The 25,898-nt window shown below is 40.3% G+C and overlaps 1 protein-coding gene and 2 long non-coding RNA genes across 3 annotated transcripts; 2 read left to right on the top strand and 1 right to left on the bottom strand.

Moving 5' to 3' along the window:
- The first annotated feature begins 688 nt into the window (after positions 1-688).
- peds1a (plasmanylethanolamine desaturase 1a) lies at positions 689-16,964 on the top strand. The gene is made up of 6 exons (XM_077709335.1): positions 689-989; positions 9,073-9,192; positions 9,373-9,464; positions 12,863-13,007; positions 14,559-14,771; positions 16,337-16,964. The coding sequence occupies exons 1-6, from the start codon at positions 830-832 to the stop codon at positions 16,456-16,458; spliced, it is 852 nt and encodes a 283-aa protein (XP_077565461.1). The 5' UTR covers positions 689-829; the 3' UTR covers positions 16,459-16,964.
- A 187-nt stretch (positions 16,965-17,151) lies between these two features.
- Positions 17,152-19,138, top strand: LOC144188499 (uncharacterized). The gene is made up of 6 exons (XR_013324942.1): positions 17,152-17,741; positions 17,924-18,024; positions 18,531-18,633; positions 18,738-18,838; positions 18,912-18,965; positions 19,035-19,138. It is a non-coding gene; the product is annotated as an uncharacterized LOC144188499 (long non-coding RNA).
- Positions 19,139-19,491: 353 nt separating this feature from the next.
- LOC144187854 (uncharacterized) lies at positions 19,492-20,677 on the bottom strand. The gene is made up of 3 exons (XR_013324909.1): positions 20,539-20,677; positions 19,676-19,752; positions 19,492-19,598 (listed from the first exon to the last, which is right to left on the bottom strand). It is a non-coding gene; the product is annotated as an uncharacterized LOC144187854 (long non-coding RNA).
- Positions 20,678-25,898: the final 5,221 nt, after the last annotated feature.

Raw genomic sequence — 25,898 nt, 5'->3', positions numbered from 1 at the left:
GTTAGTTTAATTAAAAATGTGCCACACTTGTAAGTGTGAGTGCTTGTTTCTCTGTGTCTTTTGATGGACTGGTGACCAGTCCTAGCATCCTCTTGCTTAAAGTCAACTGGGATCAAGAGAGACAACTGCAGAAGTAAATGGAATGATGTACGGCCAGCACAATACATGTCAGGTCTCTTGTCAACAACGTAAGTAAAGGAAAGTTATCCTAAGTACCAATTTTGTGCAGAACAGGGATCTACACAATAGTCACTTTACTTAACAAACATAAAGCTACATAGTTTTGTCATTATGGAATCACAAGACTTGATTTAATTTAATGCCTTTATCTTGTAACAGTGCTATTCTCTAAATTATATATATATATATATATATATATATATATATATATATATATATATATATATATATATATATATATATATATATATATATATATATATATATATATATATATATATATATATATTTTTTTTTTTTTTTTTTTTTTTTCAATTTATATATATTTTTATTTTATTATTATTCGTTTTTTTATTTATACATTGGAAGCAAATCAATTATTTGTGAAGCCAAGCTTTATTGTGTAGAGATTGGAAACGGCTTTTCGACACGAGTCCGCGAAGGACCAAACAGCGTCTCCGCGTGTCCATTTTTCAGGTAGACCGATTGAGCTGTCACCGGCGGCGGGCTGTCCCGTGCAGCTCGTCCGCCACAAACTCGTCCAGGCCGGGCTTAACAGATCCCCCTTCAGCCCACCCCACGACACACATGGCGCGTGCTGGCTGAAGGACGACAACGGTGGGACGCGAGGGAAGCACGTTGTGTTACTATGGCGGCGTCGCTACTCTCCGAGAGCGACATCAGGCACCGGTCGATGGCAGAGGAGGATCCGAACGGTAACGAGCACGGGCCGGCCGCACGCAGCGCGGCGCCCCGCTGGGGACCGCAACACGCTGGAGCCCGGCAGTTGGCTCGGCTCTACTCTCGCGGTGAGCAGCGACGAGTCGACTCTCTCATTGTCTTTCCTTTTTGTGCTGCAGCTGTCATCACTGCATATATAGTATACATCCATATTTATATCCACACTCACTATCAAGAACGTACTCTATTATGCGCACAATCCATTTTAATTTTACGGCTGCAATTGACGGCGATCTACATTAAATCCAGTTTGACAGCTGAGCTGTCAGCAGTCAATAATTGGACGTCTATGGCCATTGATGGCTTTAAAACGTTTTACTGCCAATCCCTCCAATGAGTTGGACTTGTATCCCCGTCAATGGCAGGCACTCAGGAATTGGACACACCTTGTACAAATGACCATGTGAAATATGGATGCACAAAGTAGTCAATTGTGCCATGGTTGGCCAAACTAGTCCTCGAGGGCCGCTGTGGGTGCAGGTTTTTGGTGCAACCGATCCAGCACAGTCACTTTAACCAATGAAATTTCTGCAGAAAACAAGAAGCACCTGACTACAACCACTGATTGCACTTGTAGGACACCAGATTGGTGGAAAGGTGTCCTTCCTCTTTATGGGTTGGAATGAAAACCTGCACCCACTGCGGCCATTTGTGGAATAGTTTGCCCACCCCTGAATGATGCAAATCACACATTTCTTAGCCCACCGGTAATGGATAATATAATGCTTCATTTCCCAAAAAGGACACACATTTTGGTACAAGTGTTACCGAGTCACTGGAATACTACATATTACAGTGATGGCACTGCTTTTTCTCACCAAGAAATTCAATGATTTTATTGGAAAATGATCAATATGTGTTGTGTAAGATATTGAAGCAACACGAACACTGCCAATATAAGACTCAATTTTATTCTGTCGGACTGAGTTGTGAATTGAGTGAATTAAACGCAGAACATAAGTGTCAAACTGATTCTGGAAAAGGCCAAGTGGGTGGAGGTTTTGGTTCCAGCCCACCAAGATGACACTGTTTTTCTTCTTCTCACCAATCTGTTCTCTTACAACTGTAATCAATTGATTGCAGTGAGGTGACGCTTCTTCCAGCAGACCTCATTGGCCTGTCTGTGCTGTTTCAGTAGGGAGGAAAACATGCACCCACCCACTTGGCCCCTTCTGGAATCAGTTTGACACCTGAGACATAGAAAGAAGTGAAGCAGCCGGTAAGTACCGTATTTTCTCACATATTTGCCACCTCTACGAATAAGTCGTACCCTTAAAACAGTTGAATTTTACAATTTCTGTCGTATGGTTCACAGTTTTCACCTCCATATGCGTGGTTTTAAAAGGGAGTACAAATGTGTTACGTTGAAGGGGTATTTCTGAGATACTTTAAGAATCGAAAGGATCGTCTGCTGGATTCATTCATTTCCAGTACCGCGTATCCTCACAAGGGTCGCCTGGGAATCTGTAGCCATCTCAAATATCCGAGGGCAAAGGGTGGGTGACACCTTCAATTATTTGTTAGCCAATAAGCAATAAGAAGGCCCAAGGAGATGAACTAACATTCACTCTTACACTTCATACCTAAAGGCAATTTAGAGTGTCCATCCAGCCCATCATGCATGTTTTTGGGATTTGGGAGTCAACTGGAGTACCCAGAAAAATTCAACACAGGCACGGGGAGAATATGCAAACTCCGCACACGAAGGTTGGAACCCAACAGGGATTGAACCCTCAATCTTAAAACTTTGAGGCGAATATGCTAACCATTATTCCACCATACCATCATTGTGAAAGTGGGACTTTAATGCCATCATTAGTTAGGCTGATATGAGGTAATGAAGACAAAAAAAAAACCCTTTCACTCTTGTCGCATGGCCTTGCCTTAACTGACTGAACTCCAAATCGTTTGATGTGACGGGTCGCTCATGACCTTTTAAGACTTGATGTGGTCGAACATCTGTCGCCATAATGTCGCGCACCAAAACAAACTCTTAAGCTGCTCATTCCATTGACTTTTGTTATGATCTCGTTCACTGCTACAGATGGGAAAGTACGTGTTTCACTGCCAGTCGGTCCCAGTTAAAATGGATCCGACTTTTATTGGCGTCAATGGCACTTGAAACCTGAACATTCACTTCCAATACTGGAAAATATACCCAAAACTTGTGTCCCTTTGAATGCGGCGGATTATTCTAAACGAGCCGTACTAACTTTCATGTGATTGTCCAAAAAAGCGATTAGTCATGTTTTCACTGTTTCTGAGTGTTTTGATGCCTAAGAGGATCATGCATGCATTTGGGGTCCCAGCACTTTATCCCCTCACTTAGTGGCTGTTTAGTTAGCACACTGTGCCCAAACGCTCAAAATAATCCTGACTAGTCGGACATGTGGTTCACTTTCAGTTAAAATAAATTCCCTCCTTTAAACATAGTCTGTTAACTGTTCAGATGTAGGTAGATGGTAAATTTAAGAGCACGGTAGGCTGGTTGAACACTCTAAATTGTCAATATGAAAATGAGAATGAATTTTTGTCCGTCACCTTGCGATTGGCTGGCCCCTAATTCAGTGTGTCCTCCACCTGGTGCCCAAAGTTGGCCTGAATAGACTCCAGCACTTGCTGCGACCCTTGTGAGGATAAGTGGAACAAAAAAAATCAATTAATTAAACGTCCTGAGCTCCAAAAAAAAGGGTTTTGTCATGATTTTAGTAGATACAATTTATTGAAATACCCACTGGGCAAAATGTTCTTTGGCACTGAGCAAAAAGACCAACAGAAACACCTGTAAAATGTTATATTTATTTTAATCAAATCTACCCTTTTCTAAGTTCCAGTCAGACAGTGTTAGTGTTCCTTTTTTTGGAGCAGGTAGAATAAAAAAGACTGATTTGTTTTGGTGCTCACAGGCAAAGGGCCCAGCAGGCCGCAGGCGGAGCAGGCGCTCATCCACACTAACAATGCCACCAGGACATTTTAAGGCAGACTTAAAAGTAAAAATGCTTGCCACATGCTGACAAGTGTCTGTTAAAGACAACTAAACAGGCTCAATTCTAAATGCCAAAGAGTCCATTTAAGGCAGCGCCACACTGTTACGCGCTCAGATGTTTGGCTCCGTCTCGGCGCTGGCGGGAGGTAAATCTAAATAGTAGTTTGCCTTGTTAGACTTTGGACAAGTTAGATGAGGCGGCCGAGACGCTCCGTCGAGCCAAATGCAGCCTCATTACGGCACAGCCTGGATGGACAAACAGCTGGAGACGTCTGCGTTTTGTCTCTGCCGCTTCACTTCTCCTCCTTCCCCTCAGCCTCTTGTCATCTCCTACCGTCCCGAGGGACTGAAGAGTCAGTCACCCTCGGCCTGCTTGTTCCTCATCACGTTGCTCTGCCCTACACGTACGATAGGACACGATAGGCAAATGCCACCCGCACACACTACGTACATATACCTATACATAAAACACTGTTACAATGTGAAAAAAGTAACTGCCTGTCACATAACACGTTCAGAGGAACATTTGCTTTAACTCACAGGGATTTTGACGCAACTTCTAGACAAGTAGCTTTTCTCCTAATTGTTTTTAAGAGTCTACATATCGCTTCACATTCAATATCACAGACACAGGACACTGTACAGGTGATTTTATTATCTTTGCCATCACACGTCCAAGGCATGTCTTCCTCTCCAGTGCTGTATTAGGTGTGCCGAGAGATTTGGCAATGCTTTGCTGTGTTGAACTGTTTTTGTCGAGGTTTTGAGTAGAGATGTGAAAAAGATGTGAAAGTGGTCGTGGATGTGGAGGTGGCTTGTGTGCAGAATTATATTCTTGATAGAGGAAAATCATCAAGACACTATAGGTTAAAATCCCAATGAATGTATTAATGATTGACAGAGACGATGAGAAGGATCTGTGGTTAAATGAGACCAAACCAGAGCGCTTCTGCCTCAACTAGTTGGTGTTTTGGGGGTAGAAATGTACATGTATCTTGAGTAATTTAAGAAAATTTGTTTGTGTGTTGTTATTTTGTCAGGTGAATTGTTGAGTTAGCCTGAATGATGTGCAGCAAAATCCCTTTAAAAGCATTAATTAGTGCAGATATTGTATTGCATCGTTTGTAAATGTAATTCCCTCTGCAGTTAGTTGGAAACAATTACCATTTTTAGCTTGGATGGTAAAATGTTTTGTATTAAGCCAAACATTTGGGAGGAATGCAAATGATGCTTTTGAGAGACTCTCTTTTTCTGAATGACACACAACAGCATCAAATATACCAAAGCACACGTTGTGGCTTCAGGCAAGCCTGCCAGCGACCACTCTGCTTTTGACCTTGACCGTGTGTGTATAGGTGTGTGTGTGTGTGCTTGTGTGTATGTGTGTGTGTGTTTGTGTGTGTGCAATTATTATGATGAGGGCCACAGATGAATATGGCAGTAGATGAAAACCCAAGGGATGACAGGATGCCGTCCAACACACACACACGATTGGATTCGTCCAATCTTTTGTGTGTATGTGTGTGTGTTTCTGTATGTGTGCATGTCTCTACAGGGGCGAGAGGCTGGAGCAGGGCCTACTTACACTCAATCTCATGTGGCTTAAAAAGTGCGTGTGTGCTTCGGTGAATCTCATTTGCCACATTCCTCTCTTTGTTGCTGTTGAATCTACAGGGTAATAGATTTATTAAGTTTGTCTGGCACCAATGTGTGTGTGTGAATTGTTTCGTCTTCTCTTGAATGTGTACTTTGCATTCATGTTGGTTTTGTGTGTGCGCCAATAAGTGCGTGTGTGCATGTCCCAAGTTCTGGGATCCATCGAGATCACATGAAAGGAATGAGGCCTGTGACTGATCCACTCCTCCTGAACAAGGGAATTTAACACCCCCCTCTCCTCCCATCCTCTGTGCGTCCCTCCCTCGCCTCGCTCACCCTGATACTGACTGTCTCCCCCATCTCCCTATGCCACTTTCATTCTCTCCAAGCATGTGACCCACTTTTACCACCCACAACCCCCCTCGCTCGCTCCACGTCCCATCTGAAGATGGTCTACTGAGAGCAAACCAGGGACACACAAAGAGAGAGAGACGCAGAATGAAAACAGTTGCATTCGTCTACGTTTTGTTATTGTCCTTTGGTGTGTGCATCCTTATGGTAGGCAATCACTCTCCACACCTCCATGAATGTTGTTTTTTTTCTGAGAATGAATGGTTACTTCCCGAATGTCCCATATGAGAAAATGTCCTGAATAAACTCTGACCCCAGAAACATTCATCTCAATTACTCCAAGGAGGATTTTGTATCTCCAGACTGAGGATTGAAAAAGTAGCTTCACACTACCATAGTGGGAAATGGTGCTTGCTTTCAAGCCGATTTCTCTGTGTACATAGTATGTCTGCTGCTAAATTGAATGAGGGTTTGGCTTCAATTTTCCTTACACAAAGAATATTTTGTGCTATTACAACTTTTTGCCCCAATTATAAAATAATTTTATAAAACTGGTGACAACTAAGTTTTGCAACTTTTGCACCAGATTTACTCCCTCCAATATGAGTAGGTTTTGTCTCAAGTACAAATATTTTCTTATACATAAACAAGCTACTTTTACACCATTTTTGCCCACATTAAATTAATCAAATTTCCCTCTGAGAAAAAAAAACCACATCCCAATACAGTTTCTGCTTTTGTTTTAACTAAACAGTAACTGCTAGGCCATCACCCTTTTCTTGGCTGAAGCTGCGCCGTTCTCCCCACTCCTCTTTACATTTTATGTTTTGAATTTTTATTGAAGAAGCACATTTTAATGACTGCTCTTCGTTGAACATTATTAAAACCAGAAGCCAGGAATAAATCACCATAAAGCTAATAAAGCAGCACTCGTGTGTGTCTGAATGAGCTCCTGATTGGTCATTTGTTTCTTTACACATCATATGTTAGTCATTGTGGTCTCATAAAAAACTAAAGTACATGACTTCGGGGAGGCAATGTAGCGCAGAGCACCACCAAAAGCTGAAAAAGTGATTTTATGCCATTCTTAATGTGATGGCTCCTATTTGGCCCAGACTTCACCTTTCCTTCAAAACAATACAGAAGAGCTATTTTCTTATTTGGTGTAATTCTCTCCATATGATAGTATGAAAACTGCGTTGTGTATTCCATTGCGCATCCCACATTAGTATTCCGGATGTGTCGACCGCCTGCTGGCCGCCACTCATCCCCCAGACGGCAAATCAGGCGCGTTGATTAATTTCAGCCTATTAGCACGCCTGCTTTGCCTCCCCTGGCCCCGCCCAGGTTAAATTGCCACGCACGCCCACGTGCACGCTCTCTGGCGGGGGGTGCTGCAGGGTGAGGGATGGCAGAGGGCTTACCGTGGAGGGTTGTTGTCAGAATAATATTAATGAGGGTTGCTATGTTCACGTATGTGTATGTGTGTGTGGGGCCTCTCAATTTTCTGTTTTGGTGCCAACTTTAAGTGCGCTTGTGTGTGCAACTTCTAAATTTTGCTGTCCGTGCGCCAGCTGCAATTGACGTAGCATGTGTGCGCGCTCTAATTAAGTTATTGTATCTCAAATGGCAAAGCATTTGCAGTTGGCTTATTTTATTTCAGTTTTTTTTGTTCACATTCTCTTTGAAAACAGTTTTTGTACGTCTGTCCGTAGCTGTGTGATATCCAGCAATGCCACGGCCTGAGGGACATGAGCTTATGTGTGTGTGCACGCGAATGTGTTTGCGCACGTGCTCAGTGGAGACCTGTCCTAGTTTCCATCCCCCCACCAGGGAGCCCGAGGATCCAAGGACTGACGCACATCACCTGACAGCCGCCCCTCAGCTCCGCGACCCTATGCCGCATGTGTGTGTTTGTGTGTGCGCGCAGTTTCCTAATGGAGTGTTTGAATGTGTGTTTGACACAAGTGTGTGCCAAGATGATGTGAGAGCGAATTAGGGATTCCGTCAGTTGGAGTGTCATTGTGCGTCAACGGTGAATTTTGTCGTACTGATCTATTGAATCGTGCACGTGTGTGCTACTGTGTCCAATGAAATATCAACCACTCTACGACTCAGATATGTGCCGTTGTAAGTACTGTATTAGGAAGCAATAGACTTAGTAAAGTCCTATTTCACTCTAAGGAGTTGTGGTTGTTGCAAATCGAAATCAACAGGCCTCAAACTACCATGCAACGCTATTCTCGTAAAATAACTTACACAAACATGATGTGCTGTTGATGGTCCATCGCTTTTATACTTTTTAGATGCTGGTGATGCAGAACTCCTTTTTAAGTGTTTAATTCCAAAAATAACCCCCACTGACTGAAGTTAAAGCCATAAAGGAAACCCTAACTTAATTCTTCTTTCTCTCTTCAACTTCATTTTCGAGAGGGTGAAAGGTCACGTTTGACAATTCGGGAAATATCCATAATCAGATCTCTCAAATCTCCCGTGACCACTTTACTGCATCCTTTATGAGAGCATATTAATAGCGGCTCTGGTCTATAGGCGCCAACGCTCAAAGATCTGTGCGTTTTATTCAAAAACTGTCATTAATATCTTATAGGCTGCTAATGCTGTCATAATGGAGGATCTGAGCACATTAAACTTTCACGAGCAAGAACGAAAAGACAGAAGTAAAAAGAACTTTTAAGATGAAGAAGGACCATTTCTGTTTGTTTGTACACTTGCAAAATCAGATTGGCTGTGAGGAGTCACCTGACCATCCCGCCTCGATAGAAAGAGAAATCTGGAAAGGGACAGAACCTATTTCTATAATATTTAATGAGATCAGTGGAATGTGTGTTTTTTGAATAATTTATTTTTACTTAGAGCAATTCCCTGGCTCATAAAAGTGCTGATAAGCGAATTTAGAATAAAAGAAAGCTTAGCACTGTCTTTAAATGAATACCGCTGACCTTTCTGATGAGTCCGACATCCCACCTGAAACGGGCCCACTGTTAAAGTCCGAGCGGGTTTTCGGTGCTGCGTCAGCATCGGTGTTTCGCATATGAGAGGTCCTGACCCCACAGCCCAGAGAACACTTGTATTCATTTGACCCATTCAATATTATACACATACACATCGTGACCACCCAGTGGGTGAAACTCAACTTTCTTATGACTTGGCTCAAATAACTCCAAAGATTTGTTCAAATAATGCTTGTGTGTTTTCAGGTAAGCGTCTCCAGGAGTGGGTCTGCGTGATAGTGTGCCTCGTCCTCTTCGTTGTTAACTTCACCTTGCTCTTCTTGCACTTCTCCTCCTTACACGTCTACAAGATCATCCTCGGTGTAGGTGAGTTGGACCGGATAAAAATAATAATAATAAAATAATATATTTCAGTGGAATCAAAATTGAAAATTGTTAGTAATAAGTTAAGATTTTCAAAATATGAGATGAAATGAAATATATTTGGACATGGAGTATTGTAATTATGTATAAATAATATGTATAATTTTTCTGTTTGTGTTGTAGTGCTGGGAATATTGACGGCAGATTTTGCATCTGGGATGGTACACTGGGGGGCAGACACTTGGGGATCTGTCAACATTCCTCTTATCGGCAAGGTGAGCTCGAGCAGACATATTGTCGGAACAAAAAAAAAAACAAATGTACTATTTGGGGCTATTTGTTGTAATAGCAGAAAAAACATGCAGGTATTTTAATACAGTCATACCTTGAGATAGGAGCGTAATATGTTCCGGGACTGAGCTCGTATGTCAATTTTCTCATATCTCAAATCAACGTTTCCCATAGAAATGAACTAAATACAAATTAATTTCTTCCCAACCTCGAGAAAAAAAAAAAAAACACCAAACACAGGACATTACAATGGAAAAATGTATTTTTATTGGTTTTAATTTATCATCTACTAGCAGAGTAACAAATACTAGAGGTTATGATGTTTAATAATAAAATGAGGCATTATTCAATACAATGAGGAGTTTGCAGATCAGAGAGAGAGAGAAAAGAGAGACTTGACAGATGCGCTCATAACGTAACATAAACTTTAAATTTAAGTTGAGTGGACTTGGATTCCTATACATACACTTAAAACAAATTTTAATCTTACTTTGCACTACATTTAAACCTTCTTGTACAATAACTAAGGCAAAGAGGTTAATGTATTCCATGTTCGCCGCTTTCTAGGCGAACTTCCTGCTTCTCTATATGTATTGACGAGCCAGCTCAGTGACGCGTGCACTACTTATGATTTTTGATTATTTCGTGCTTTATATCGATTGTCATCATACGCCTTCTCTTTGCACTACCCTTCATTGCACCGGCTAGCTTTGGTTCCATTGTGTTTACCTTAATTCTGCACTGTCTGACGCAAAATAAAACTCAGAAAAAATGCAACGCCCCTTCCAACAATCACAATATATGATACAATTCCTGTCAAAACTCCAATAATGGGACAGCTGTATTATTACAATACCTACATGATGGCACTAATGTGTTGTGTTTGGAGAACTGAAGCATCTTGATTACACAAGGAGCCATCATTTCTGTCAAAACCATAATTAATCAGTGTATGGTTAAAATTCTAATTTGCTATATTTGTACATAATAACATGAAAGTGTTTTCAGGCTTTTAGAACACCTAAAATGTTCAATTTTGCACTTTCACATTATTGCAAAATGTTTTACTTCAATCAATTTAACGTCACTAGGATGATTACCTCAGCAAGGGCTTGATTCCTTATCGATTCCATCCAATCTAAGACAATTTGGTTGGTTTGCTTTCACGTCGAGTAAATAAAATTGGACTCATAGTAATGCCAAGGTAAACTGACAAGCATCTCTCTGCTTTCCAATAGCACTTTTATCCATCATCCATAGACTTACCCGGTGCATTTTTTGTCTGGTATACAAAATACTGAATGATATAACATTAGTTATTAGTATAACATCAATTGCTTTTAATCGTATTTTCTAGCTCAAGGCAATGTGTGTGTGAATTTCATTTTTTATGAGGCATTTTGGGGCTTCTGGGAACGCTACCAGCCCAGAATACCCTGCTGCAGCCCCACATTTGCATGGCGCGTACCACAAGAATGGACCTGTAGGAAGGCTGGATTGTGTGTACAAAAAAAAATAACTGTAATAATAATAATAATACGAGATGCACCACAGTTGCTTTTGAATCTCTTCATCTTTTGAGGTTGAGGATGAAGATGTCCTGTTTACCTATTTGGGGCTAATTTGAATATGAAAAGCAAGCAGGTTATGGAACACCCGAGGCTAAAAGTGGTGGCTTGCAGTGGCTGTCAGCCGTTCAAACACATTTTCATTTTATTTTGTCTTCTCTTGCTCCTGCTTATGTGCAAATATGGATGTACCACAAATCTATCAGTCCAAACCGTTCAATAGTTCACTCATTACCATTTACCAAATTAGCATTTGTTGAAAATGCTATAGGAAAGCACTTAAAATCATCACACAGAAATCATCACAAAGAAATTTCCCGATTACGGGATGAATAAAGTTATCCAATCCAATCCAATCTTCCATACCATTTTGCCTCTTAAGGGCCATGGGGGTGCTGGTGCCTATCTTGCCAACTTCATTCAGGCTAACATGTATGTTTTTGGGATGTGGGAAGAAACTGGAGTACCCAAAGAAAACCCACACAAGCTCGGGGAGAAAATGCAAACTTCAAATAAGTCCCACACTGGGATTGAACCCTCGATCGCAAACTCGTGAGGCCGACATGATAACCACTCGACCACCAGGCCATCTAGTGTTCATGCATTACGATGTATAAACTTCTACAAATATTGAATCTTGTCAGTTTTGCCAATTGAAATGGTGCGGGGAGCATAGCAACAAGGTCTGTGAGAAGAATCCAAGCAAAATTGAGGCCAAATTACAGTAGGAAGGTCGAGTGAGAAGGGGGCGTAAGGGGGCGGTAGGGCGTTTCTGTGCAAGCAATGGGATGGCGCTGGTTGCCAGGGTGATGGGCGATGTGAGATGGTGATTAGCGGACGTCGTGCGAGGTGGGCCTTTAAACGGTTTGGGATTAGAGGACACGCAGTGGCCGGCGGCCCGCCGTTAACCGGGAGCGAGTCAGGCCGCCCCTCTCGGCACGAGCTCCGCCGCTTTCATGTGGCTGAGGGCTGCGGCGCAAAGACGGGAGTGACGGAGGTGGAAAAAAGGCGGCCGGAGGAGAGAGCTTCTAATTGTCAAGATACCAGTGGCGACTAGCAACAAAGTCGGCAAATAGGCACGCGCCATTGTGCCGACGTGCCACGATAATGAGTTTTCCCGCTGATGTCTCCACGGCCTCGTGTATTGTAAAGATACACACCTTCCCTTTTGGATTTCTTCACACTTGTAAATAAATTATCTTTATGCTCTGTGTGAGTGTTTCAGCTGCTTTTTGTGCCCTCTGTGCGTCTGAGATGCAGATTCTTTTATTTGCTGTCCCTTGTGCACTCCCAGAGAGGTGAATGCCTCGCGCTTTGCATGTGTGTGTGTTGGGAAGTGCACACTTTTGAATGTGTACAAGTTGTCCCAGTCTCATTTATGTGTACGAGTGTATTTGTGCAAGTTGACTGCTGTTCTGTGGATTATTAAGATGCTGGATGTGAGTTTTGGTTTTTGTGCCGCTGTTGAGCGCCATGCACTGACTTTTGTGTGTGTGGTTGTGTTAGTACTCTTAAATTGGATTTGTCTTTGCTCAATGTTTGATAAAAATGTACATCAATTCTCCTAATTGGAGTACATGTTTTTTTTTTTAAAAAAGAAGGTAGTGTGGGATTACTTTGATTTTTTTATTTATTTGTGGGCGATTGATTTGAGTACACAAGGCCACTAAATTCTCATTAGGAAATAGGTTATTATTCCCAAAGACATTGTGGAAAAGTATTGAAAACTGGTGCTGACTGTGTCTTAACATGTTTAAGGGAGCAATTCGAAAGTCTTTAAATGAGAAGTAAAACATGGTGTTGTGTCTCTGCAGGCATTTATTCGACCATTTCGGGAGCACCACATTGACCCGACAGCCATCACTCGCCACGACTTTATTGAAACCAATGGAGACAACTGCATGATCCCCATATTACCGCTGCTGCACATGGCCTACAAGTTGTCCACTTATGCACCAGGTAACACGTGCATTCTGTACATCCAGTACAGTGAATTTAACAATTTATCATATTTTGATTTTAACCCTTTAATAGTTCAATTTTAATCTCGTTATGTTCAGATTAATTTTTCTCTCTGAATATTATATTGTATGACTTGGCAATTTCACAGCACAGAAACAAGCCTTTCTATACATTATTTTTTCCGGTGACATATGGTCACTTTAACGTTAAAATACTTTTAAACTGTTATATTGTGTTAGTTTTTTTTATCAGTAGAGCCTTAAAATATAACAATAATTACTTGTTCTTCCTTTTCTTTACCAATCTCGACAATAGAAATGTGTGAAATAATTATAAATGATGAATTGGTCAAATCTTACCAAAAGCATTTGAATTTAAACAGTAATGCACTGAATCATACTTGCAGGATTTTCTAATATTCTTCTATGAAAGAAACAATATTAACAATGAGAATATACATTTCATTCAACACTTGAACTGGAGAACATTAGATCGTTTGGTTCAGATGGTGTACATTGACAACGGGGCTAACGGGAGTGTAAAAACTTCAGAAAGTTGCCCCTAGCAGTGTCAGGCCGTGACTTTGAGCATGTTGACATATTGCCGTTTGACTCAAGATGGCACAGCTTGCGAGGTTGGCTGAAGTGAAAGAAAACATTGGGGGACATGTACTGGTAATCATGTGCGTTGACCTCAAAAGCGCACAGGGACAAGGGCGGGTCTGGAGGAGGACAACACGTGAAAAAAAGTGTGACCTATTATTAAGCAGGCCACCATTTCGTGTCAAAAGGTGACCGATATGCCCTGAAATAGACGAGGAGACATTGCATCACTTCGCAAGATTCAAGGATGTTGTTTTGACCTCACACAAGGGCGACTGGGGGTGGGGAATGACGGTCATGTCGCGGTGAGGTGACATCTCAACTCATGATGTTAAGTCCTGACGGTGGCAAGCGGTCACCGGACAAAGACGGAGATTCTCGGAGAGAGTGAACGGAAATCCCATCAATGCGTTTGCAGAATCAAAAACTGGACATGCGAGCAGGACAGAGAGAAAAACAAAGTTTCAGAAGTATTCGAACTCGACAGATACTATTTCTTGCAAGACGACACTGCAATGAAATTTAAACCTAAAAATTTAAACCGTGACAGTCCAATTTTAAGCTAAAGGTGTAAATGACCAATTTCATCTTAATACTACTACTCTATACTATTGATTGTTTGGGTTTATGATTATTTTTCACCCCCCTTTCCATTTTTGTCTTTGGCAGTCAATGTTGATCATCCACAGTGCAAATGTACCAAGTGGTGTCATGTGGTAACCGACTTGTCCTCCCCTCATCTCTCCCCTGCTGCCATTTTCCCCCAGTTCTGTCTACTTGTCTCCCACATTCCTCACCCCCTCCCTGGCTTCCTTCATCTCGATGAGGCTCCCGCCAGCATTCTCTCCGTGGGAGTGCTACGCCTTTGTGTTGGTCCTCGTCGTAACACTTCAAAAGTCTTCTAATCACTTTGTCTTCACTCTGTCGCTGTCACGTATACTTTCAGAGGCCTTGGCGGCGTCCTATCCCTGGGATTGCTACGTCTTCGCCCTGGCCGTTTTCGTCACCTTGACCAATCAAATTCATAAGTGGAGCCACTCCTACTTCGGGCTCCCGCGCTGGGTCATGCTGCTGCAGGACTGGCATGTGGTGTTGCCACGGAAACACCACCGCATCCACCACGTCTCGCCACACGAGACTTACTACTGTATCACTACAGGTAAGACTGTGCACCCAATTGCTTTAATGTACTGCAGGAGCATACTCTTATTAATTCACTTGAGGCCAGCAAGACGTCCAATCGATTTAAACTGGGAAGGCTGGCAATGAAAAATCATATTTTAGTACCATTGATGGGTATAAAAATTGTAGAGTAGGATAAGTCACTTCTTAAAAATGAAAATTATCACGTGAGCGCACGGCCATTTTACATTGCCTTAACGAAACCCAACAAGTACAGAATGACTCCACTTAAAAAGTCAGACAAAATGGTGGCGCTTTTAAATAACTCAAAAGAAAATGTTGTTTGCGTGCATTTGCGTCTTCAGGGACGCGAGGCCCATATTAGAAGCGCATTGGCTGTTCTCTGAGCGTGTGGGTGAGAGGGAGAAGCAAAGCGGCGGGATACACCAGGGGGGCCGAGCTCGTACGTCACCCTAGCGCCCCAGCGGACGCCAGATGCGCGCCGGCGAGCCGAGGGGGGTGTCGCGGGGGGGAAAGTGTATGTTTGTAGATGCACGCGCTCGCCCGCCTCTGCATACTTGAGCATCTGCTTTCAACCTAGTCTTTGTGACCTCTTGACAGTGTTCTAACCTGTGTGTGTGCCTGTGTGCGTTGGTGGCAGTCCAGGACCCACAGGGGAATGTGACAGCCCCCCCATCACCGCCACCACCACCACCACCTCAATCTCCCCCTGCACAGCAGCCCGGCCCGGGCTCCGATTCCACTGGGGCTCGCCGAGCTGCCTTTGTGTTTGCCACTAGCTGACAATCCCCATGTATATTTAATGCTAACCTGCTGTCTGTTCTAACAAATAGGACTTCACAGGCAGAGGGAGGATGAGGAAGGGTAGGAAGCAGAGATTTTGAAGGAGAGGGGGTAGAAGTGCGTCAGTTGAAGGCGGAGGGAAATCAAACACAACTTCTGGATGCTTTGCCGTCTCCTAGCAGAGGGCGGGTCACCAAAGGGACACAACACACACGCTCGCACGCGTCGTACCCACATAGCTTGAACCCTATGTAAACACGTCACTTCGGCTGGTTTAGTGCGGGCATTGCGTATGGGTAGCTTGCTGTGCCTGGGTAATTTGTTAAGTCATCATCTGAGTACTTAAGACATGATCATTTAGTCTTTACTCACTAATTGATCGCATCAGTGTGTGACAGTAATGACTAGTTATGGCAATTAAAAAATAAAAGCTTGTGTGTGATGAGTGGGTAAAAACTGACGTCGACCTGCAACTGAGAACTTATAGATAGACATTAAAGTTACTAACGATAGATTAAACAAGGCGTAATCAAAGATAGTCTCACTTTAAAAGAGCAGAGGAATGGTTTAAGCTTAGTTGATACTAGAGTTGAGGCACTACTAGGCAGTGTTTGCTCTTTGCTTGCTTGACATTACTGTTTTATTGCCTATAATTGGCTGGCAACCCCAAAACTTGCTGGGAATGACCCCAGTTGAAATTCGGTAGAAAATGAAAGAGATATATTTTTCCCGCCTGCTTTATTCAATCCCATCCCTCCTTTCTTATTAAATTCCTTCTGTGATGTGGTGTCCAACCAGGCTGGTGTAACTATCCCCTGGACCAGCTTGGCTTCTGGAGGTGCATGGAGCATCTAATTGAGCGCCTGACGGGTCAAAAACCTCGATCCGATGACCTGGCTTGGGCCAAGAGGACTGACTGAAAGATGAATTCAAAGATAGACCTAGAGAAGAAATGAAGATGAACTGTCAAAAGGAAAGCACACCTTGTCGATTCTACGTCTGTTTTAGCGCTTCCCGTGTATATTTGCTAAAGTTACTCAGTATGCACAGCTGTATAGTCTAGTAAAAAAAAAGATGTACCTTCACTAGACAGGTAAGAACCAATCAGCATTTTGAAGGGCTGGTTTAGGCAGTCAAGTGTTTCGATGTCCAAGTGTAGGAAGAACTGGAGGTTGGGCTCTCCAGGGGTGATAGTGATTGTGCTGCTTAACACACACACAAGGATTTATTTGAACACTTTTCAAATTAATTCTAAGTTTTTAAAAAAAAGCTTAGCTATACACGGTCATTTTTTTTCTTTATCAATAAAAGCCTTACTATAGCTGGTAATTTTTTTTAAATAAATAAAAGCCTTACAATACATGGTCTTTTTTATTATAAATAAAATACTCGCATGGTCATTTTTTAACGAATAAAAGCCTTACTTTAGTTGGTGATTTTTAAGTTTCAAAAGCCTTACTTTGCATGATCATTTTTTAAGTTAATTTTTAAAAAGCCTTACTATATACATGGGGTTTTTAATAAGTAAATGCCTTACTATACATTAGTGGTGGACCTCTGTGGCCTAAAAAAATATCTGAATCAAAGACTGATGTTAATTATATTTTGGCCATGAATTCCAAATTGTTTGTCAGCTTCCTTTCATTGCTTTTCCCCCGGTTGTGCTGATCCCTGGTGTGTGTTTTCATATTTAAGCATTTAAATAATCACATTTCAGCCATTATTTGTTCCCATGATCAGAAGTCTACCTGAAGGCCTTCACTAGAGCATAAAATAAGAGTGGATAAGACAGTTGCTTTAACCAATCAGATTTCGAGATGGCAACACCAAGGCTTTCTCATAGGCGTAGGGATACGTCATTGCTTTCACAAACTATGGCTAGTGATAGTGTGGACAAGCCATAGCTAACAAACCATGCAGCAATCTGCACTACAAAATATATTGTTGTGTTGATTTAATAAAGATTTTGTCAACCCATGATGGCTGAAGGAGAAGAAATGGATATGGTTGCAGATCTCCTATTAAAGCCATTTTCAAGACGAACTATTTTAATGGGCGTCACCGAGGTCAGAGTTCAAAGTGCCTTCAAAATGGGCGGATGAACCAGAAACTAGTTCCGGGGTGGTCTGCAGAGCAGTTCGGACGTGACCATTTATTGAAGAAAACCCCGATAAAACTTTCCCAGGACACTGCAGTGCATTCGGTACGTTGTCATTTGGGCATTTTGAAGCCCTAGTTCTCATTTTAAGAGTGCTTTACGACGTTAGCATGCTTCGATCGCGTGATGTGGCCCCACGTGGATGCAGGCAGAAAAATGTTTGCAAACAAATTGGCTACATTCCGCTACCTACAGCTCTTAATGTTTCATTCCATTGTGTTTTTCAGTTCCTCAACGAACACAGATTGCTGGGAAACATCAAGAATGGGGCCATAACAGCCAAAAAGGAGCAGCTTGTCGACGCCATAACCAGCTGTTTGTCAGCAAAGTGAGTCTTTTTTTTAAATAGTAGTTTCTAGTTGCTCTATCCGTGTAATCAATAAACATCAATGTTCAGTATTCACAGCTTTGCCAAATTAGCTTGTTTTTATTATGATACATTGCAATTTTAAATGAAAACACTAACTGGATTGATCTTTTTGTTTTTAATAACAAGAACTTGTGTGGATATCTCACACCCACATAAATGCCATCAGTGGAAGTGTAAGGAATAAACAGTAGTCCTTTATAGAATATAGGCCTTTTTTTCCTAAACTTTCTAAAAGGAACACTTGGACCTTTTCCTTTTTTGTTTTAAATGCATTTGAGACATTCAGTCAACAATGGTGCAGGGGTAATTTTTCACTTGAGTTAAAACATGTGCTGTCAAAATCGACAAGACCAAAGCAGTCAAGGCAAAGGTTGTGGGCGATGTAGGACCAAGTGTTTCAGGTTTTTTTTTTTTTCATGTAATGTGTACTAAACTGACTCATTTTGAATTTTGCTTCTCTTCAGTGTCCACCCAAGTTTACCAAATCAACGCTGAAGAAAGGTGACCGAACTTCCCGAAAAGGATGACATTGGCGGGTGGCAGTTTTTGACACTAACATCCCCTCAGGTACTTAATATTATTATACAGCAAGGGTCTTCAACTCTGGTCCCTATCCAGTATGCATACCATATCTCCTATCACATGATCAGGATTCTGATTATTTGATTTAGGTGTGATGGAGGACATGGAAACAATTGGACAGGGGCCTCAAGGACATTCCTCTTATAAAGACAGATTATTTTGAAATCTCCGTCCCTGCAGTGGACAAAAAGTACACCAGCCCATTAAGTTAATCATCAGATGGGTGTTTAATATTTGTTATTATTGTTTGCCTTCTTTTGCAGTGGAATGATGGTTGGGTGACTGAGGAAAAGAGACCCCGTGGCTTTCTGATATTGGTAAGATCTAATTTCTTTTTTGTTGTACTTAATCTATTGTACACTAATCCTCTTTTTTTTTTTATCCAGAAATCCATCCGGTGCTAAGAAGTCTATTCATCAATGGATGGACAACTTATGCAGACATATCTCAAATGCCTTTTTTGTGGAAAAATAAAAATCCTTGAAATGTACACTAGTATTTTATTCATGACTAGCAAAAAAAGAATGCAAGCAACATTACATTTTAGTGTTTTTATTGAAAAACATTTGCATGAAGAAGAATCACTTGTAGACAATTATACAAAAAAATAAACCAACAAAACACTTAGTCATTTTTTCCCAAACATTTAAAAAAAAAAAAACTTTTGGACAAAATTGACTTAGAAAAAAAAATTAAACAAAACACTTAGTCATTTTTTTTTTTAAATATACATAGGAAAAATATAAAAAAAAACTTGGAATATAAACACCGAAAAAAAAAAGGAAAAAAAAGACCATTAAGGGTCTTGGGGTCTTTTTTCTCCAAGTGTTTTAAGAAAGACAATTGACACTCAAATCTCTTTTATTGAAATTTCTGATTTAAAAGAAAACATGAGATCCTCCTTACCCTGAGGATCGGGCCAAAATGAGCCAGAAAACTCTGGACTGCACCTAAGAAAGAAAATTGCAATTAGAAGTCAATAAAATAGATTTGGATGAATACTTGAGATATTCAAAAATAAACTAACCTCTCAAAAGAGTTCAGGGATGCCACATCATCTGCAAGGAAGATCACTTGGAGACCCTCCAAAGTCTGGACATGGACCTGATGTGTGCAAAAATAAAAAACATAAGTTAGTAAATATACACTGGAGATGCAACAGATAGGCTTACATTGTTGCTGTTAAATCTAGTTTTACCTTGATGAAAAGACCAAGGATGATGCTAAACAGGGAAAACTTCATTTAAAAGTTTTTTCGGAGTTGCCAAACAACTAATACAGGAAGAGAAATCTTGCCAAAAAATTAATAAACAATCAAGATAAAGAATGAAAATAAGTTAGTGTTATGTGCTATTTCTTGTCCAGACAAGTCGATTAAATACAGACTGGCGTTAAGAGCTAGGAGAAAGTTGGCTAAACCATTTTTGTATAAATGATTTTTAGTGTAAAAGCAAAACAATTACAATTTGAAAACGGGAAGTTAAATACTCTTTGAAAACTATCTGGGTGTCATTTTGGTGTGAGCCTTTACCAAGCAAACTGTCCGTTTATATCTCGGGTTTCTTTGAATCAATTAAAAGTCTTTCTACACGACTCGACAATGGACGAAAACTGACTAGATCTCTTAGTATTAAAATCAAAACGACGCTCGACGTGGTCAAATGGAAAGCGTTGTCATGAGTGACGCTAATGCTACTGCTAAGATAGCTTGTCACATGCTGCACAGACAGCCGGAGCCCAAACTTAAATTGTCGACGGCGTATTTAACTTGACATTAAACTAACAGATGTTTTGGCGTTTTAACTCAATTGATTCCTAAACAAATCTATCGGTAGCGTGATACCTTACGACGTTAGCGTGATACCTTACGACGTTAGCGTGATACTCTACCTCGTTGGCGTGCTACACGTCCATCTGCATGGCTGTTGGAGAAGACGAAGCACTGCGCATGTGCCGAATTTACGCAATGAGCCACGCCCATATTGTCCCGCCATAATGAAAGTGGAAAAGATGGTGGCCTGTTTGTCGTGCTCCACCAGGTGCTTTGTCTTCCCACTCATTGTCTATGTTTTGAAGGTGACGTTCCTCCCAATTCAATGTCTATGATTTGAAGATGACGTATAAACAGTGTGTCTCATATCATATTCTGTAATGCCTTTTATTTATTTATATATATATTTATATATATATTTATATATATATATACATATATATATATATATATATATATATATATATATATATATATATATATATATATATATATATATATATATATATATATATATATATATATATATATATATATATATATATATATATATATATATATATATATATATATATATATATATATATATATATATATATATATATATATATATATATATATATATATATATATATATATATATATATATATAAAACGTTCATCATGCTTTTATTTTAACCTTGTAATAGTTTAATTTTAATGTCTTTATATTTATATTCATTTTGCTTTCTGAACTGAATATTACGTCGTATGATTTCTTGCAATGTCCCGCGGCTCACCTGACCATTGCTCACGGCACAGTGGTTGAGAAACACTGCAATAAAACAGTGTCCCATATCAATTTATGAAACACTTTCCCCTTACTGGGGTCGCGGGGGGTGCTGGATCCCAGCTGACTTCGGGCCAGAGGCGGCGGACAACAGCCTGAATTGGTGGCCAGCCAATCACAGGGCACAAGAGACAAACAACCATCCACGCCCACACTCATACGTAGGGGCAATTTAGAGTGTCCAGTCAGCCTACTATGCATGTCTTTGGAAAGTGGGAGGAAACCGGAGTGCCCGGAGAAAACCGACAAAGGCCCAAGGAAAACATGCAAACTCCACACGGGTGAACCGACCTGGATTTTAACAAAGGTCCCACACTGTGAGGCCAATTAAAAAAAAATCACATTTTATTTTACATTAAGGTAAGGTTCGGTGTTTGCTCATTTGAAACTGGTTGAGAACCACTAATGTACGCTTGAACGCTTGAAGATGTCTTTTATACAGTACGTATATCTATACTGCCCTCTAGTGCCATGTTGATTACCTGTCATTTGACAGTTGAGAAAACAAAAGAAAAAGCTCTCATCTTTCTCTCTGCTTTTTTGATGAATGTCTTAACTTAACACCTGCAGTCAAAACAAAAGAAAAAGCTCTCATCTTTTCTCTCTGATTTTTTGATGAATGTCTTAACTTAACTTAACATTGGTTATTTTTCATATGTTGCTTTTGTTTGAAAATGACTACAAAAAGTGCCTGGAATGTATGTAAGGTACCACAAAATCTACAGACAAAAAAAGCTTTGAGGGTTTTTGGGTTTGACATTCATTAACAGGGGGGTAGCAACACTGTTAGGCATGCATGTACTTGTCACAGTTTATTTTTGCACTCAATTCAACTAAAGCTACATGTGGTCTGACAGCACTTCTGACGGCTTTACATGACTGTTAATTAATCATCCCAATAAAGAGTGTCAACTTCGTTTGTCCTCGGCGCAAATAAGGTGTCAGTGTGTGTCACATGTCTTTGTACCTCTTACCGTGAGAGCTCGCTTTTGTCATTCCCAATTTCCATCTGGTTTTTGAACCTTTGCATCTAGGCCCAGCCTCAATTCAGATCAATGCAAGATCACCTCAAGAAAGGGAGTTTATGTTTTAACTTGGCAAAATATGATCATTTGTATTTCAAAACTCTATAGGAGCATAGATCACATGAAAATGATGAATCCAAATGAAATGGTACTCACAAAGAACTTCATTAATTCAATTCTCAGTGTCAGTACAGGTGACTTGAAATTGTGTGAGAAAATCCTACTGAGTTGCTTGTTAAGAATTGGGGTGTGCTCACACTCCGGGCGTATCAGTTAGTCAGTCAATATTTCACAAAGTCACATGTGATGTATTATTGAAGTGCGTTTGTGTGTGACAGACAAAGAAGTGGTTGATGAAGCGTGAAATCCAATTATGAGATGTAGAAATTTTGTTCAAACTCGATGGCAGTCTGCAACTTTCTCCATATATATATCTCAATGTATTTGAAATCATTTTGCAAATGTAAAATGTGAGTGACAATAGGTAACAATAGATTTTCTAATAGAGGACCCTGTTTCTTATCATTGAGAAAGTACAAAAACTACAATTGAAAAGACTTACATATAAAGAACTGAAACATGTCTTCTATTAGCATAGTCAATTTGTTTTGGACTTAATCTTTTGATTTCAATTGAAAGCCATTCATTCTTGCATTACTGATGGTAAAGAAGAAAAATAAGAACATACACGCTTTCCTACATATCTTTTTGTCTTGCATTCTTTTTCTCTTTTTCCATTTTGCACATGGGCATGTTTCACATTTTGGTTTGACCAATTTGGCAGTGTTATCCCTAAACATAGCCCGACCTACTGAATTTTAATATTCTTTTTGCATTTATGTATTTATTTTTCTAGCAAAGTCTAGGGGATATACAACTAAGTGACAGACAACCACTCAAAGTTCCACTGAGTGGGAATCAAACTCCCCGCACCAAAGTCAGGTGGAAGAACCACTGCACCTTGGGCGACTATTTTTTGGTGTTTAGTCAACAATGATATAACAGAAAAAGATGGAAATTCTGATCAAAAACTTGTGTTGAGTTTTAAGTGAGCATCATTATATGAATGAGAGAATCAACTTTAATTTTTAGCTCTGTTAGATACAAAGAATTTCTACTTCAGTTCTTCTTACCCAATGAGTATATTATTGTACAAGCGCTTTAGCAAATGTCCACTAGATGATAGCATTGTATCCCAAACAGCGAGATGGAAACAAAGTGAGGAGAGTTTTTAGATAAGTGTCTTTTAAGCATCATTATATTAATACAGTGATACTCAAAACATTGGGAATTTTAAATTAAGTATTTAAAACTTTAGGCATTTAAAGAAAAGCTACTGCAATCCACTTAGAGAGAATACTCTAATATATAATTCAATTTGTTTTGGAATTTTTCATTGTATTTTCTCTTTCTTTTCCTATTTAAATATTAATATTTTGTACTCATGCATACGCTCATTAAAGTGATGGGCAAAGTCATTAATGATGGAATAATTATCGTTCGACTATATTATTGTAATATCAGTACTGTTTTTGTCTTCTAACACAGTCAACTAAAGAAAAAGTCGAAAAGTGTGAGTACAGGAGAAAAAAATAAACCCAAAAGGTGCTAATGATGGAAAGTAACACAACAAAAGGAAGAAGGTGAATTGAGAAACAGGGAGAGTTAGTTGTCAGTGGGTTGAAAAGACGTGGGCAGTTATTTTATTTCCTCTGTGGATACACAACAACGCTGTCTGTCTAAGGTGCTTACACAGCAGACCTATGAGGAGACATCTCTCTCACACACACACACACACACACACACACACACACACACACACACACACACACACACACACACACACACACACACACACACACACACACACACACACACACACATTCTTAGTGCTCAGTATGAAAAATAAATAAATACATTAAAAAAAACACAGGAGTGATGTGGTTTGAGTGTCACATCCTCATGTCTTTCCCGGTGGTCTGTGTTAAACTCTGAAATCTTCTTAAATCGCTGCATAAAATCCTCCTAGGCCGCGACGGATTCATAGTCGTGTGTGTGTGTGTGTGTGTGTGTATGCTTGTGTGTGTGCTTGTGTGTGTGTGTGTGTGTGTGCTTGTGTGTGTGTGTGTGTGTGTGTGTGTGTGTGTGTGTGTGTGTGTGTGTGTGTGTGTGTGTGTGTGTGTGTGTGTGTGTGTGTGTGTGTGTGTGTGTGTGTGTGTGTGTGTGTGTAAGTCTCTGGAGCCTTGCAGCGATCTAGGTTTAATTTGACCAGTCAGCCAGTCAAAGCCAGAGTCTCAGCAAGTGTGTGTGTGTTTTTGTGTGTGTGGGCTGACCTTAGTGTTGAGGTGAGACAGAGATCAATGCTGAGACAAACATAAAGGTTGAGACAAAACTCACTGCCCTCCTGTCTCTCATCCATCTTTCCTGGCCTCACTGTTGCTTTCTTTTCTTGAGTCCGATGCTCTAAATCTCCCTCCCTTGGCCTCTCGCTAAATGTCCGTGTAGGATCAATTGAGAGAAACGGCCAATTGATCGTCAGCTAATAACCTCAGTTGAGTCCCCACTGCATACTGACTGACAAAGTGGACAATGGAAAAAAAAAACTCTCCAACACAGTTGTCATTCTCTAAAAGAGGATTCAGCTCTGGCGGCTTCGTATTTTGCCAATTTTTTTCAATTTTCTTACTAGCTGTTCCAATTTCCACCGCAAGTTCCACAGGCGTGGGAGTGCGATGCGTGGGGAAAAAAATCACTTAGTTTTATTTTTTAGAGTAAAAATGAGGATTCTTTTATGAAGTTACAACTTGCTTCCAATGAACAATATGGGATGACTTTTCCAGATTTTTGAAATCGCTAATCACAATCTGCCTTTGTGTTAATATTTTTCAATTTTAGCTCTAAAAAAAAATCAATGATTTGATTGATTTTCATGTAATTGGCACCAAAAAATGGTGTCAAAGCACAAAATATGAGACCAAAAAAGTAGGGTGTTTTGCAAATAATCGACTTAAATGGCAATCTTTGATCAAAAACTTAACCAACGTCAATTTCTGATTCAGTGCAATGAAAAAGCCAAAACAAAATGTCACTTTTCTGGTCATTGAGGCGTGACTCCTCCTTCTAACCGCCAAAAAGTCATTTTTCGATTGTCTATTGACAGATATATAAAGTCCTCATTTTACCTTTGCTACCATAAAGTGGTCACATCTGTCCACGAGGCTTTTAATTGGCAGACAAAGTCATTCCTAATAAGATTAATATAGATTTTTTTGGATCTGCACTAAGGTGATGATAGAATGCGTGAATGCCTGTAGGTGTGGCGATCTGGCAAAAAAAGTCATTTTTCTTCCCACATCATGCTGATAGAACATATTGTGGCACGTTAATGTACAAGGTCACGCCGAAGGCTTTTTCTTTTCTTAGTCACACACTTACCTGTGGGGAACTATGACCCGTTGTCATGGTAACTGTCACCACACGTGCGATTGATCAGAGTTATGTGGCAGAAAAAAAACATCTGTACAGTGTTCAGGCTTATGTAGAACTATAGATTCTAAAGTAAATGTCGATTCTCACACTTTTTTCATATTTAAAGAAATATCGCGAAATGTCAAAAAGCCTTGGT

The sequence above is a fragment of the Stigmatopora nigra genome, chromosome 2, assembly GCF_051989575.1.
Source record: "Stigmatopora nigra isolate UIUO_SnigA chromosome 2, RoL_Snig_1.1, whole genome shotgun sequence".
In the NCBI taxonomy this organism is placed as follows: Eukaryota; Metazoa; Chordata; class Actinopteri; order Syngnathiformes; family Syngnathidae; genus Stigmatopora; species Stigmatopora nigra.
The sequence above is the reverse complement of the archived record's forward strand: the minus strand, read 5'-3'. Positions and strand labels throughout refer to the sequence as shown.

Coding starts and splice junctions, on each gene's coding strand:
- peds1a (XM_077709335.1), top strand. CDS start 830: ATGGCGGCGTCGCTACTCTCCGAGAGCGACATCAGGCACCGGTCGATG. Junction 9,193..9,372: donor CAAGATCATCCTCGGTGTAG/GTGAGTTGGACC, acceptor TTTGTGTTGTAG/TGCTGGGAATATTGACGGCA. Junction 9,465..12,862: donor ACATTCCTCTTATCGGCAAG/GTGAGCTCGAGC, acceptor GTGTCTCTGCAG/GCATTTATTCGACCATTTCG.